This window comes from Camelus ferus, chromosome 12, assembly GCF_009834535.1.
Source record: "Camelus ferus isolate YT-003-E chromosome 12, BCGSAC_Cfer_1.0, whole genome shotgun sequence".
Lineage (NCBI taxonomy): Eukaryota > Metazoa > Chordata > Mammalia > Artiodactyla > Camelidae > Camelus > Camelus ferus.
In genome coordinates this window covers 44,766,750-44,780,865 of record NC_045707.1, presented here as the reverse complement: position 1 = coordinate 44,780,865, position 14,116 = coordinate 44,766,750, and the positions used below count along the sequence as shown (strand labels likewise).

The 14,116-nt window shown below is 38.7% G+C and overlaps 1 protein-coding gene across 1 annotated transcript in view; it reads left to right on the top strand.

Annotated features, from left to right (window-relative positions):
- Nucleotides 1-14,116, top strand: part of CFAP54 (cilia and flagella associated protein 54) — a 243,457-nt gene that overhangs the window by 147,088 nt on the left and 82,253 nt on the right. Inside the window, 4 exon segments of the mRNA XM_032493588.1 lie at nucleotides 2,147-2,197; nucleotides 2,199-2,270; nucleotides 6,753-6,806; nucleotides 11,397-11,601. Of these exon segments, the coding sequence (XP_032349479.1) occupies nucleotides 2,147-2,197; nucleotides 2,199-2,270; nucleotides 6,753-6,806; nucleotides 11,397-11,601 (382 nt within the window).

Below are 14,116 nucleotides of genomic sequence, written 5' to 3'. Positions count from 1 at the left end.
AAAAATCATAGTCAGAAAGTAGCAAACGATGCCTTCTGACAAATCAAACCGCAGTAGATCATACTGTTAAGTTTCTGCTGTGCACTAGTGTCTTTCAGGGAAAACACTAAGACCCCTTCATGATCACCTGGTCTGCCTTCACTTTAGAACTGCCAACATCCCAAAAGATTTATTAATCTCAACAAACCCAGCATTCCCAGGAAGGGAACCGATGGTTCTGTATTTGTATGTGAAGGGTTGATTTATGGGTGTTTCTTTTTTCCATCTGGCTTGTTTGTGTTCACAGTGTTAGTCATTTCTGAACATACACGTCCATTATTATCTCCATAGCTTTTTCATATAGTCAGATTGAGATGATAAACTGAACCAGAGGTAGCCTTAACAGTTACAGGTAGTCTACGTACAGCAGTCTTACAGTTAAGACTAGAGGAGACTGATCTCACACAGCTATGGGGAAGTGTTTCCTCCAAGGGATAAAGAGCTCAGATGACTCCCTAATGACTACTTTGTTAATTATGTGGCACTGGGAAGTTAGAGCCCAAGGTGTCTTAGGCAGAAATCAAAGCATGTAACTCAGTAGACAAGCTGTTTTCTCTTCTCCATTAAAAAATTTTTCCTGACTTTTAATGTTCTGTTTTTGTTATTGTCACATCCTGTTTCCTTCTAATTTACCTTCTTTTTATTTCTTTAAAATTGATACTCTTGAGAGTCCTAAGATAATAATTAAAGGAAAAAGGAGCATAAAATGAGTATACCTGTTGAGGATAAGTTGGATTTTCTTTTTCTGTGTTTATATAATCTTCATCCAATTTTGTGTTTCACTCCTGGCTTTCACAATTCGTCCTCTGTTCTCTATAAAGTCACTAGATGGTTTCAAAACACAAGTCAGGTATGGGCACTGACCTGTTCACAACTCTCCAATAACTTCTTTTATTTCTTTATTCCTTTATTATTTTATTTTGGCAGGGAGGGGAGGTAATTAGGCTTATTTATTTTTAGTGGAGTTACTCATATTGAACCCAGGACCTCATGCATGCTAAGCATGTGCTCTACCACTGGGCTATACCCGCACCCTCTCCAATAACTTCTTATCACACAGAGAACAACATAGCTGTGTCTCCACTCTGGTCTACAGGCCACCATTCGCACCTACCTCCCAACCCTCTTCTCCTCTCTCCCTGAGCTCCCGCCACACAGGCTGTTCCTCCAGCACACCGAGACCCCAAGATTGCTTCCACCACCACGTGACCTCTCTACTCAAGGTCCCCTCAGAAGATTGTCATGTCTTCTCCCTCACGTCATTCTCAAATCTTCTCTTGAAGGTCTTCTCCCCAGAGAAGTCCCCCCTGACCACAACTTAAGAAACAGCATTTTGTCAGTACCTTTTATCCCTCCTCATACTGTGTATATCTTCATGCATCATTTAAATTTAGCTAAACATACCTCCCATTGGATGTAGCTTCCAAAAGGGCTCAGTACAGAAGAAATGCTCAGTAAACATGTTGAATGGATAAATGCATTTGATCAAGAACTTTTCCTTCTGTAATTTCCTGACTGAAAGTCTTGCTGGATTATATTCAAAATAAGCCATGCACAATATATAATTACCAGTTGACTAATGTTAAGTACATGTCTTTAAAATTGACAGGGTCCATTAATTATGGATAAGAAAATGAACAGTTTTATTTATGTTGATACGTTGTGGAGTTCATTTCCTGGTTTGTTTGACATTTCTCAGAGTGTTACAGAAATTGAGTGGTTTTATTTTGTCTTTCTTTTAAACCATACTTTACCATGGAAACAAAAGGATAAATTCAATTTTTTAAAACTCTTCTGTGTCTATCCTATTTTTATGTGTTTGTGTCTCATATAAAGGAAGCTGCATCTGATGAATATCCATTATTTTGAACAGTTTGCCTGCTGTAATTTACTAGCTTCTTGGTCCCCTGCACATGTGAACTTGCTTACACATAGATACATGCATCTCCTCCACTATGTTTGCTGCACATTAACTTATAAGGCGTTACCAACAGTAGGTGGAAAGTTCAGATCTCAGAAAGTTGATGATTTTTTTCTAAAATTTTTATTTTGAAAGTAAAACAAGTGTTGTAATTTAAAATCTCTCCTTTTTTTCTTTCCTTTAAAGATAGAAGTCCTCATAGATTTGGGATTCTTTTCTGAAGCCTTTCATGAAATAGTCCCAGATTTTTTATGGGAAAAGCATGCCTTCCTCACAACCCGCTGGCTGTAAAGCTACTGGAAAAATGAAGGTAATCCTGCTATTTGATTCAAAGCTATTTCTTTACCTTTTGAAGGTGCTTTTTGATGGGTACATTCCTAAAATCTGGGGAACACTTCCACAAAAAGGTGTTTGCAAATCTCTGGCACTGCAGACCTCTTAGTTAAGGCTGATTAGTGCTAACATTAGATTTATATAGGTTTTCTTTGTCTGGAATGGAAGGGCGTCATGGTGGGGAGGGGAGTGTGGTCTTGGAGTAGGTTTTTACAATAGGATTCTGGCTCTATGTCATAGTTATCAAGGACCATCTCAGTAGACACATTTATTGGCCATTGCCTCTTAGACTTTTGGTTGTGATCTTAAAATTTCTAGTTAATGTTCTTAGTCAAAACAGCCTCTCTTCGTGTTTTATTTGAATATTTTGATTTATATACTTTATACCCAAGAGTTAAGCTTGTGTTCAAGTTTCTTCTGATTTCTGTGAGGAGAGAACATTCTTCTATTTTTGTCTAGTCTGTTTTGACTTTGAGAGAGAGTTTTACCTGGCTTGCTTAATTTGTGTTTGTAAATCGCATAATTGAAGCATCCTTGAAAATGACCCAGGCATTTATATTTAAATCAGAGTGAGCTATTATTTTCCTCTGCTTCAGTTTTCATGGTGATCTAGGAATCACTGGGTGTTCTTGCTTGAGACAGATGCTTGGACTCTCATGGGCCAGCAATAAAGGAATAGGAGGAGGTAAGAAGTCAGTTTCCTGGGAGAGACCATATGTGTGAGGAGTGAGATTAATAGACAGGATCATGCTGATGGGATTCCAGTTTGAGGAACCTAAGAGAAACTGGGGAATAGGCTGTAAGTCTTAAAAACTACTTGCATTGGCTGACATTTACATATAATGCATTCATTACCTCAGCATATACCCTTGTAGCTGCTTATTTCTCAATATGACTGCTACAGCATTATAATTTATTGAAATAAGGTAAGTTAAGGTTATCCACAGAAAAATCCCAAGAGGGACGTTCAGGAAGCAATAGGATACGTGTGTATACGTCTCTATATCTAGAGTCGGCCCTCCATATCCATGGGTTCTATATCCACAAATTCAACCAACCGTGGATTGAAAATATTTGGAAAAAAACATTCCAGAAAAGTTCCAAAAAACAAAACTTAAATTTGCATGGCAGCAACTATTCACATAGCATTTACATTGTATTTACAATATTTACATAGCATTTATATGGTACTACGTATTGTAAGTGAACTAGAGATGATTTAAGATATATGGGAGGTTGTGCCTAAGTTATATACAAATACTCTGCCGTTTTATATAAGGGACTTGAGCATCTGCAGATTTTATTTTTTGGGGGGTGGGAATCCTGGAACCAGTCTCCCACAGATACCAAGGGATAACTGAATCTATTTAGGAGTCACCTGGGATTTTTTTTGTTCATTTTCTATGGTGCAAACTAACTAACTTGCTTCTCAGCAGCCTTTCTCTATTGTAAACAGTTTGCGTTTTGTTGTTAAAATTAGATTTTAATTAATTTAAAAATATTTATTGAGTGCTGACTAAATACAGGCACTAGTCCAGACATGGGGATAGAGCAGTAAAAAGAGGAATGGAATTATTGCCTTCCTAGAGGCATGTTACTATTGGACAGTCCAGGGAGGAAGACCAACAATAAACATGTTAAGCACAAAATTGTGTGTCAGGTGGTGAGATGCTGTGAGGGACAATCGAGCTGAGTTGAGGGGCAGAGAATGACCAGAGTGGTGGGTGGCTGTTTTATTCAGGGTGGTTTGGGAAGTCTCTCTAATAAGGGAGTTTTGAGGGCAAAAGATTTGAGGGAACAAATAGGAGCAAGGGCAAGGGCAAAAGGCCTCCAAGATGTGGTTGAGGAAAACCATAGGGGTCACATGAGGCTAGAGTAGCGAGGACGAGGAGGAGGAGAGGGTGGACCAGGAGCTAGGTCATGCCGGACCTCACAGGGACTGGAGTTTACTCTAAATGAGATGGGAAACCTGGTGGAGCTTTGAACAGGGGAGTATGGGATAGGAATTAAACTTCAAAGAACCACTTTGCTTACTGTTTAGGGAGTAGACTATGGGTGAGCGTGGGTATATACGGAGTCCGGGTAGAAAGCCTTTGCAAATAATCTGAGTGAGATGTGACAGTGGTTGGGGTAACAGTGGTGGAAGGAGTGAAAAGTGGTAAAATTCAGGGTATATGGCAAAGATAGAGCTGACAGCATTTGTTGATGATAATTGAGATGTGGGATTTATAAGAGAAAGAAGTCAAGCATGACTACAGAGTGTTCATCGTGAACAGCTGGTAGGAAGGGGCTTCCATTAACTGAGATGGGGGTACTGCTGTTCCATAACAGGGGTGCAGCATGTGACGTGTGAGATCCCTGCTGGATATACAGGTGGGAATGCAGCCTATGTGAGTGCTGAGAGTACCATCTGAATTTCAGGGCAGAAGTTGGGGCTTGCAGGTAAACTTGGGAGCATTAGGAGAGGTTTAAAATCATGAGACTGGATGAAATCAGCTGGGAACTGAGGCAGATAGAGAAAAGAAGTCAGAGGGCTGAACCTTAGGGTCATTCACTGTTCGGGTCAGGAAGATGAGCAGGAAAGAGAAGCCAGTTGGGTACGATGAGAAACGAGAGTTCAGTGATCACTGCTGTCACCAAAACAAACAAGGAATCTGAAACTAATTTTTAATAGGTAAATTCCAAACTTCATTTTTTATCAACTAGTTTTCATAAGACAAAAGTGTAGTGGGTGAATTATCTCCCATTGGATTGTGACTTCAAACTTTGTACTCTTAAAGTTAATTTGCAGCTTTCCAACTTCAACTGGGAATTTAGAAAGTGTAATTAAAAGAGGAAATGTGTTCAGGGTTTATAATTAAAATAGGTGCCAATGTTATTAGACTGCAGGCTAGTTTTTTAAAGAAAGGATTAATGAATTCAGTTGTAAAAAAGTAACTGAAAAAGTCTTACAGGTTACGATTGGACTTTTTAAAAAAGTTCTCTTTTTTAACATTATACTCATGTTGGGATTTTGCTCTCATCACCAATCTAAAATTCCATCATTAACCCTCTTCAAATTATATCATCAAAGGTCTCCCACTGGATTCAGCTACTTACTTTTCAATGTATTAAAGGGGATAAAGAATATCTTCCAAAGAGGAATTTTTTTAAACCCTTTCTTACAATAAGAGCTATATGTGATGTCTTGGTTTAGGGTTCCCAAAAGCAGATCCTGAGACAAAGGATCAAAGAACAAGTAGTGTATTTGGGAGATGATTCCAGGAAGAACGGTGAGTGAGTGGGAAAGTCAGATAGGGGGAAGGGAGGAAACCACTCTGGAGACCGTTAATGAGGTCGCTGCGGTGAGTGGCTGGGGCCCTCAGAGAGATGGGATAGAACAGCCTCTTGCTCCTCATTGGTGAGGGTTGCTCCTTGTACTTCCAGCCTGTTCTGAAACTCTCTTGTGGCCACAGACTGCCCTCAAGCAAAGAGGTACAGGTGCTTGAAGTAGGATACCATTCATATGTGGGTGACCTCTTCAGGGAAGCTGCTAGTGACTTCCAGGTGACCAGGAGGATGTGGGTGGAGCATCAGTACAAACATCTAAGAATGGGTACTTTTTAAAGAGGGTCTTCTGTACCAAGTGATAGGTACACTCATTATACAACAGTGTTCTGTGGCAGTAGATGAAATGTTTTCTAATGCAACTTTATATTTTGAGCCAAACATATTAACAGGTAATTCACAAACAGTGAAAGAACCATAAAAAGCATCATGTTGAAGAGTAACACAATTTTATCTCAAACTGGCAAAGATTTTTTTTGGGGGGTGCTAATACTCAATGCTATTGAAAGTGTAGTAATCCTGGCATTTTCGTACAACACAGGTGGGAGTGTAAATTGAGCCAGCCCCTTTCAGTTGCCTCGATATTTTTTTATCTTATGACCCAGCAATTCTGCTTCCAGGAATCCATCCAAAGGCAATAATCAGAAATACTGACAAAAATGTCACCAATGTTATTTAAACCAGGGCTGAATAGTGGGGTGAGGGTGGGAATGGTCCTCTTAGCTGTCTAACAATAGGAAGGAGATTAATTTATTACGCTGCATTCATGGGATAGAACATTACTTAGCTATTAAGCTGAAGTTTACAAATAACTTAATGGTGTGGGGAAATAATTATAATATAATTTTAGTGAAAAGGAATACAAATCCATATACATATATATAAATTTAAAATACATCAAAAAGAAATTGGTCATAAAGATACCAAATATTAACATTGACATCCTAAAGATGTTCATTTTTATTTTCTTCTTTATGTTATACTTGTCTTCTTAGATTAGAGCATGTGTTACTTTTACAGTAAAAATTATATTTAAAATAGTCTTAAAACACAGTTTTAAACACTTCACAGTTTCATTTAAAAGAACACTCAGTACTCTTGTTTCTAATGTTTATGTTTTATATATTGACAGTTTTTTCAGTCGTTTGACTCGGGAAAGCCACTTACTAGTAAAGAAAATTTGCAGGTAAGGATAACAATGTTTTATAAACGTTGGTTACTTAGGTTATTTTTGAGTCATTTCACTCTATTTGGTATGTATAATCTTTGTTTTGGAAATCAGCTGTGTAATAATGCTCTTCTATTTCTAGTAATGGGATGTTATCTCAAAATGCTGAAGCCAGAGGTAGTATTGGACCCAAACTGATCTGGTTTTCAGATTGGACAAATATCAGTTATTGTTCCTAAATTTTTCAATTCCACATGTGTATTCAGTTTGTTTATGGATCCATATCAAGTACCTAATATGTCATCTTAGTTACCTAGGTGATAGTGGCTGGCGTTGATTGTAAGTGAAGAATTTGGTATGTTTTTAATAGCCCACCTATTCAATACTGCTTTTATTCAGATCCTTTTCCCTAGTCTGAGACTGCCTCTCAGTCAATGGTTTGGAATGTTTTCTTTTCTCTTATCTTTTTCAGAAATTTTTACTGGGATATAACTGACATATAACATCGTATAAATTTAAAGTGTACAATGCATTGATTTGATACATTATTTATTATATGGTTTATATATTGCAATATGATTAGGTTAGCTAATGAAAGTTTTTCATATGACATTTTCATAAGCAATTCCTCTGACTTTGCTAATATTTTTTATAAAGAGAGAACTAGACTACCTGTCTCAATACACTTGCCCTTGTTGATAATTGAATGTTTGGGATTTAAGCTTTTGATGACCTAGTAGCATTTAAATATCTTCAAATCATTAAAAAAAAATCTTAGGAGTACCAGCAGTTTGTCCACTAGAAAGTGTTAGAGTAGTAAAGTGATAGTGCAGCCATTGCTAAGGGGGTTACAGAGGGTGTGGGCTTCACACAGCCAGGCAACAGGTAATGCATATAGACTGGTACACGTGGTTTCTTTTATCAAATGCTCCGAAACAGCATTCTGTTTCATTAAGTATGGTATTAATTTTTATGAAATAATTTTGAAAAACATTTCCTCAAAATTGCTTTATTTTTGTCTTCCATAATTTTGGTAGGAGTATATCTGCATTTTATTAAATGTAATCTTATTACTTTTCTGTTATTGCTAATTTTATTCCACAAACTCCACTTTAATTATGCTGCAGATGATTCATTGTTTTTGCCCTAAGATTTATTTTAATTTATAAGCAGTTGCCTGAAATGAAAGACCTGTTATTAGGAAGACACAAATACATATTCCATATTCACATTTCACTTCAGTGGTCCAAGACCTTGGGGTGTTTCAGAATATTTATTTCTTTCCAGTCAAAAGTGCCAGGGCATCCTAAAAACACTTCTTTAAAGAGTGCTTTTGGGTGTAAAAGGAATGTCTCTGATCTTTCTTTCTTAAAACAAAAGAAGACTGAAAGAATAATGGAAAATTGATTTCTATTAGCTAATTAATTAAAACAGAATTGTTGGTCTGCTTAAGACTCTTCAGATTACACATTATATTTTCCGTATAGAGTGAGAGGAAGGAATGTTAAATAGCATTACTAATTAATCTTGTTTGTGTGTAATTGTCAAGGCTCATTAAATCACTGTTTGCTGCAGACAGAAACAAGGAAACTTCTCCTACACCCTCCTCCCCGAATCTGTGGGAACGTCACCGTTTTCCTGGTACAACCCTTTGTCACCAGATAGGATAGTGCTGCTCCATGTCTGGCTCTTTGGCATGTATTGCTTTTCACCTTCTAGACGCAGTTAAGAAAGGAGAGTGAACAACAGCAGCAGACCTCCCCACTGCCAGCGTTGCCACAAACTCTCTCAAACAATGAGATTTTTCTTTTTCAGTTCACATCAGGCAAATAATTTCCCTCTTTTTAGAATAGACAGCCCCAACATCTGCCTTTTATGTTACTTCAACAGGTATGTAATAAGAGCCTATTGTGTGCAAGGCACTATTCTTGTGCTGTCAAATAAATACATAAGTTAATCAACAATACAGACAAACTCTAAGCCCTCAGGGAACTTATATTTTAGTGGGCAAGACTAGTAAACATGATATATACATATAAACATTATATATAAGTAAATTATATAGTATGTTAAAAGGTGAACCACGCCATGGGGGAAAGTAAATCCAGCAGTACATAAAGGGGGATTGGGAGCATGGTGTTAGATTGGGGCTGTAATTTTGAATGAGGCACCTCATTGAGGTGACATTTGTGACCAGATCTGAAACAGGTAAAGGTGCAAGTCATATAAAATCTGGAGAAAGAATAATTGAAGAACAGGGTACAGTGAGTGCAAAGGCCCTGGGGCAGGATTGCCTAGCTTAGTGGGGGACATCTTGGCCAGCTGACTAGAGCTGTGTGAACAATGGGAGAGCAGTAGGAGACAAGGTCAGAGAGGTAATGGGGTGGATGATGGTGGAATGCCCAGATGGAGAAGGGCCCTTTAGGGCCTTTGTAACCTAGGCTCTTACTCTGAACAAAAGGAGAAGCCACTGGAAAATTTAGAACAGAGATGTGGGATGATCTACTTATGTTTAAAAAGGATTATTGTAGCTAATCTATTGAATCTGCTGTGTGCCAGGTATTGTTCTTGTGCTGTCAGTCAAACACATCAGTCAACCAACAATACAGACAAATTCCTGGTCCTCATAGAGCTTATATATTTGTGTGTGTGTGTGTGTGTGTGTTTATGTTTGTGGCAGAGACTAGGAATATGGTATGGGATATGTTGAATATGAGATGTCTGTTAGACATCCAAGTGGAAAAATTGAGTTAGAAGTTGATTATATGAATCTATGAATCTTGATTTAGAAGAAAGGTTGGAGCTAGAGACAAAATCTTGGGATTTAATCAGCAGTAAGATGAAATTAAAACCATGAGCCTGGTTAAGATCATCAAAGGGGAGAGAATGAGGAGATAGAAGAGGACCGAGCCCTGGGACACTCCAGTATTTAGAGGTATAGGAGAAGAGAAGGAACCAGCAAAGAAGACTGAAAAGGAGTAGCAGATAAAATAGGAAAGAAACCAAGGGAAGGCAGTGGCTTGAAAGCCAAGAGAAGAAGCATTTTCAAAAGAGGGAATGATTAATAGTGTCAGATTTTACTCATGAATCCAGAACCATAATTCACTGAGTCTTAAATATGCATTCATTTTATTTATTTATTTATTTTTAAATACACCTTTATTTTTATTTTTTTTATTTTTTGGTGGGGGGCGGGAGGGGAACCAGGTTTATTTATTTATCTACTGGAGGTTACTGGGGATTGAACCCAGGACCTTGTGCATGCTAAGCATGTGCTCTACCTCTGAGCTATACCCTCCCCCCTGCATTTACTTTATTTTATTTTACATTTAACAGCTCTGAAATTAGAATACACTCTACAGTTGAGGGCTTGTGACAGTTTAATTGACCTATAAAATAATGGTGTCTTAGATTAAAGTAACATAGTGTATGGGGACTGAGAATAGAACATTGGATTTAGCCAAGTGTAGGCCACTGGTGACCTTGACCAAAGGGTTTCAGTGTAGGGATGGAGTGGGTTTAAAAGCAAATGAAAGGAGAGAAGTTGGAATATTGACAACCCCTTAGGTTGTTGCTGTAAAGGGGAGCGAGAATTAGGGTAGTAACTGGAGAGGGGAGCCAGAGTACAGAGAGTTCAGAGTTTTTTAAATGGAGGAGAAGACAGCATGGCTCTGTAGAAAGAGAACATTTATGATGTAGGGGAGAATGGCTGAGTAGACCAGTGTGGACAGGATCGATGGCCTAAGTGGCGGTGCCAGCCTTAGGGAGCAGGAAGGAGGGCAGGGCAGTGAGGCAGATGCTGGGTAGGTGGGAGAGGTGGAGCTCTGGGGTCCAGGGGCACTACTCTGACTGCTTCAGCTTTTGCATGTAAGTAGAGGAAGCAAGGTTATTAGCGGGGAGGGGCATTGGGGAGAAGGTGTTAGGATTTAGAAACAAGAAGAGTGTGAAATGGTTGTCTGGGAGACAGGGAGAGTAGATGGATGGGGGAAATGTAGGATGATGACCAGGAGACACTGAGGTTTGGTCAGGAACTTAAAAGTGGGCCCATGTTGCATGACAGCCTGATTTTATCCAGCCTTCTTTAGCCGCAGGGTGCACGCCCCATGAAGGTTCAGAGGTGACTTGCCAATGAAGTGTGCATGCAGGGAATTGAGGGAGAAGGAAACGGAATCAAAGCTGAGTAGGGAATTTGCTTGTCTACCCATCCTTCCCCTGTTCCTGTCCTACGAGCCCTAATTCACTTGAGCTAAAGCTGAGCGGCCAGCGTCCTTGGTTGATGAGCTTTTCCAGTTTCTCCATTTTTATGAGATGTCCCCTCCTCGCCCTCAGCATCAGGTTCACTCTCATTATGTGATGAGGCTGGTCTTGTGGGGCAGGTCACCAATCGGTGGGGAATGGCAGAAGCACCGTGGGACTACTGGCATCGTTCTGACATCACACCTCTCTCTATGGACCTGCTGTTTGTGGTACCTTGTATCTACCCCTGCATCCCTGCATCCCTGCATCCGATACCAAATGAGGACTGCAGAACGGGATTGAGGCTAATACTACCTGAAAATAGTATTTTACTAATTTGTCCTTTTTTTTTTTTTTTTTACATATTTTTAGGCACTTGATGAAATTATAAGCAGAGGCTCACCTCCAATTCTGGCTACAGTCGGTCAACCACATCTCTTAAATAAGTTTTCTTTTGTTAAAGCATACTTTCTCATAAATGTGGCTGCAACAATAAATTGTGTCCCAGAAAATACAATGCAAACAGTTGGCCAAGAACTTAATGGCAAAAGCAGAGTGAACCTCCCAAACTTGAAAGGTAATCTTTTGTTTTATTTTTTGCTTGGTTTCTCTATTTCCTTTCCTCAGCTATTCCTTGCTCTCCCCCAAGTAATCTATACGAACTTTCTAGTGTATTTTCTTTCATAACTTTCTCCAGACTCACTTGATGAGCCCATATGTGCTTATGTCTAGGCACCTGCCTATCCATATCCACAAACATATCTCCATATTCATACACTTTACCACATATATATAGTTGATGCCTACAGCACAGGCTTGAACTGCACGCATCCACTTGTACACAAACTTCTTTCAGTAGTGAATATCCTAGTACTACACAATCCACAGTCGGTTAAATCTGCAGATGCTGAACTGTGGATGTGGAGGGCTATCTGTTCCAAGGACCAATTATAAGTTATACGTGAATTTTCAACTATGTGGATAGTCAGCACCCCAACCCTGTGTTGTTCAAGGGTCAGCTGTGCATACAAAATAGTATTTGTCATTTCTTTAAGAAATGATGTAATTTACATTTTTCTGCCTCTTGCATTTCCCATGTAGAAAAACTTCAGTAAAACTACTTCTAGTCATCTGCTTTGCTTTGGTCCCCTATACTGGCTGTGCAGTGTTCTATGCTGTAAACATCCCATGATTTATTCCACCATTTCCCTGTTGTGCATTCACTTTGTTTCTAGGGAACACTGCAGAAGCACTACATATTCATAATTTAATTTATATTTCTATGGAATAAGATAACCATGAAAGGGATTTATGACCCACATGTACACACAAAAGTTTGTATGTATTTTTCAGATGTTGCGTTAAGAATAGTTGTTTCTCACCATTAAGTATGATGTTAACTATGGGTTTTTCATAGATGTCCCATAGAGGAATCTCTCTTCTGTTCCTCAGTTGTTGAGTGATTTTATCATGAAAGGGTGTTGGATTTTACTGCTTTTCCTGTGTCTGTTAAGATAATTGTATGGTTTTAGTTTTTTATTCTATTGATAGGGTGTATTACATTCATTGAATTTTGAGTTTAACCTACCCTGCTTTCTTGGAATAGATTCCACTTCCTCATGGTGTATAATTCTTTTTATATATCGCTTGATTGTTTGCTAGCATTTTGTTGAAAAATTTTGCATCTGTATTCATGAGAGACATTGTATAGTTTTCTTGTGGTGTCTTTGTCTAGTTTTGGTGTTACAATAATATTGACCTCTGTTTTAAAATGTAAGTTTTATTATTATTCAGATATGGTGAGGCCAACAGATCAGGAGATGACTGCCATTGAAAGCATAGTTTGTTGTTTACAGCTCCCAAGAGAAAGGGACATGCTTCAACACGGGAGAGCCACACAGGGAAGGGTCACTTAGGAGGCAGAGAGAGCAGGAGGAAAAGAGGGTCAGACTCCTCCTAGGATCTCTCACTTTCTGATACTCATCCTCTCATCCATGCTGTTCTCCAGGAGTTTGTTTTCTATCTTCGTCTCTCTCCCTTTGCCTTAGGGGAGAAGACCTAGTCCCAGATCTTTCTGTTGGCCCCTTCCCAGTGCTCTTGCCCTCCCTTATACTCAGCTGACCCCTCACTCCAGAGCCTCTTTATTTAGGAGAAGAGCCAGGTAGGCTGAAGTTCGAAGAGGGGAGGAAGTCAGGTGTGTTCAGTTCCATGTTATTCTAGACTTCCTCTTCCCACTTGAATTTAGTCTCTTCTTTAGGGGGATAATTTTTGCATTAATTCCTAATCAAATAATGACTTGCAGTTTTTCTCTCACCTATAGTCTAGAAGCCAGGCTTACTAAAGCAGGCAAAGTCTGTGATCTAAATTGTCTCAATTTTCCCTGGCTCAGAATGAGGGCCGGCTTTGGATTGTGGGTAGGAATTTTGAGAAAGTTGAGGATTATAGGTTGTGCTGTTCCAAATGGCACACTCTCTGCTCTTAAAGTGAGGTGCTGGTGCAAATCAGCAGAACTGATGCTTACAAGGAGATACTACTGAGATATTGTAAATATCTGGGAGACCCAAAATACTTTGAGGACCTTAAGGGATCCTGGGATCCCAGGTGAGGAACCACTACTTTGTATCAGTAGCCGTTAACTTGAGTAACATCACCAAGCATCCAGAAGATCCTTTCAGAATTGCCTGATTTATTGTAAGAATGAGTGTCAGATCAATGATGAAATCAAAACTGAAATTAAAAAATACCTTGAGACAAATGAAAATGAAAACACAACCACACAAAATTTATGGGACTCAGCAAAGGCAGTGCTAAGAGGGAAGTTTATAGCGATACAGGCCTTCCTCAGAAAAGAACAATCTCAAATAAACAATCTAACCCACCAGCTAAAAGAATTAGAAAAAGAAGAGCAAAAAAAAAAAAAAAAAAAAAACCCAAAAGTCAGCAGAAAGAAGGAAATAATAAAGATCAGGGAGGAAATAAATAAAATAGAGATTAAAAAATCAATAGAAAAAAAATCAATAAAACCAAAAGCTGGTTTTTTGAAAAAGTAAACAAAATTGACAAACCTCTGGCCAAACTCACAAAGAAGAAAA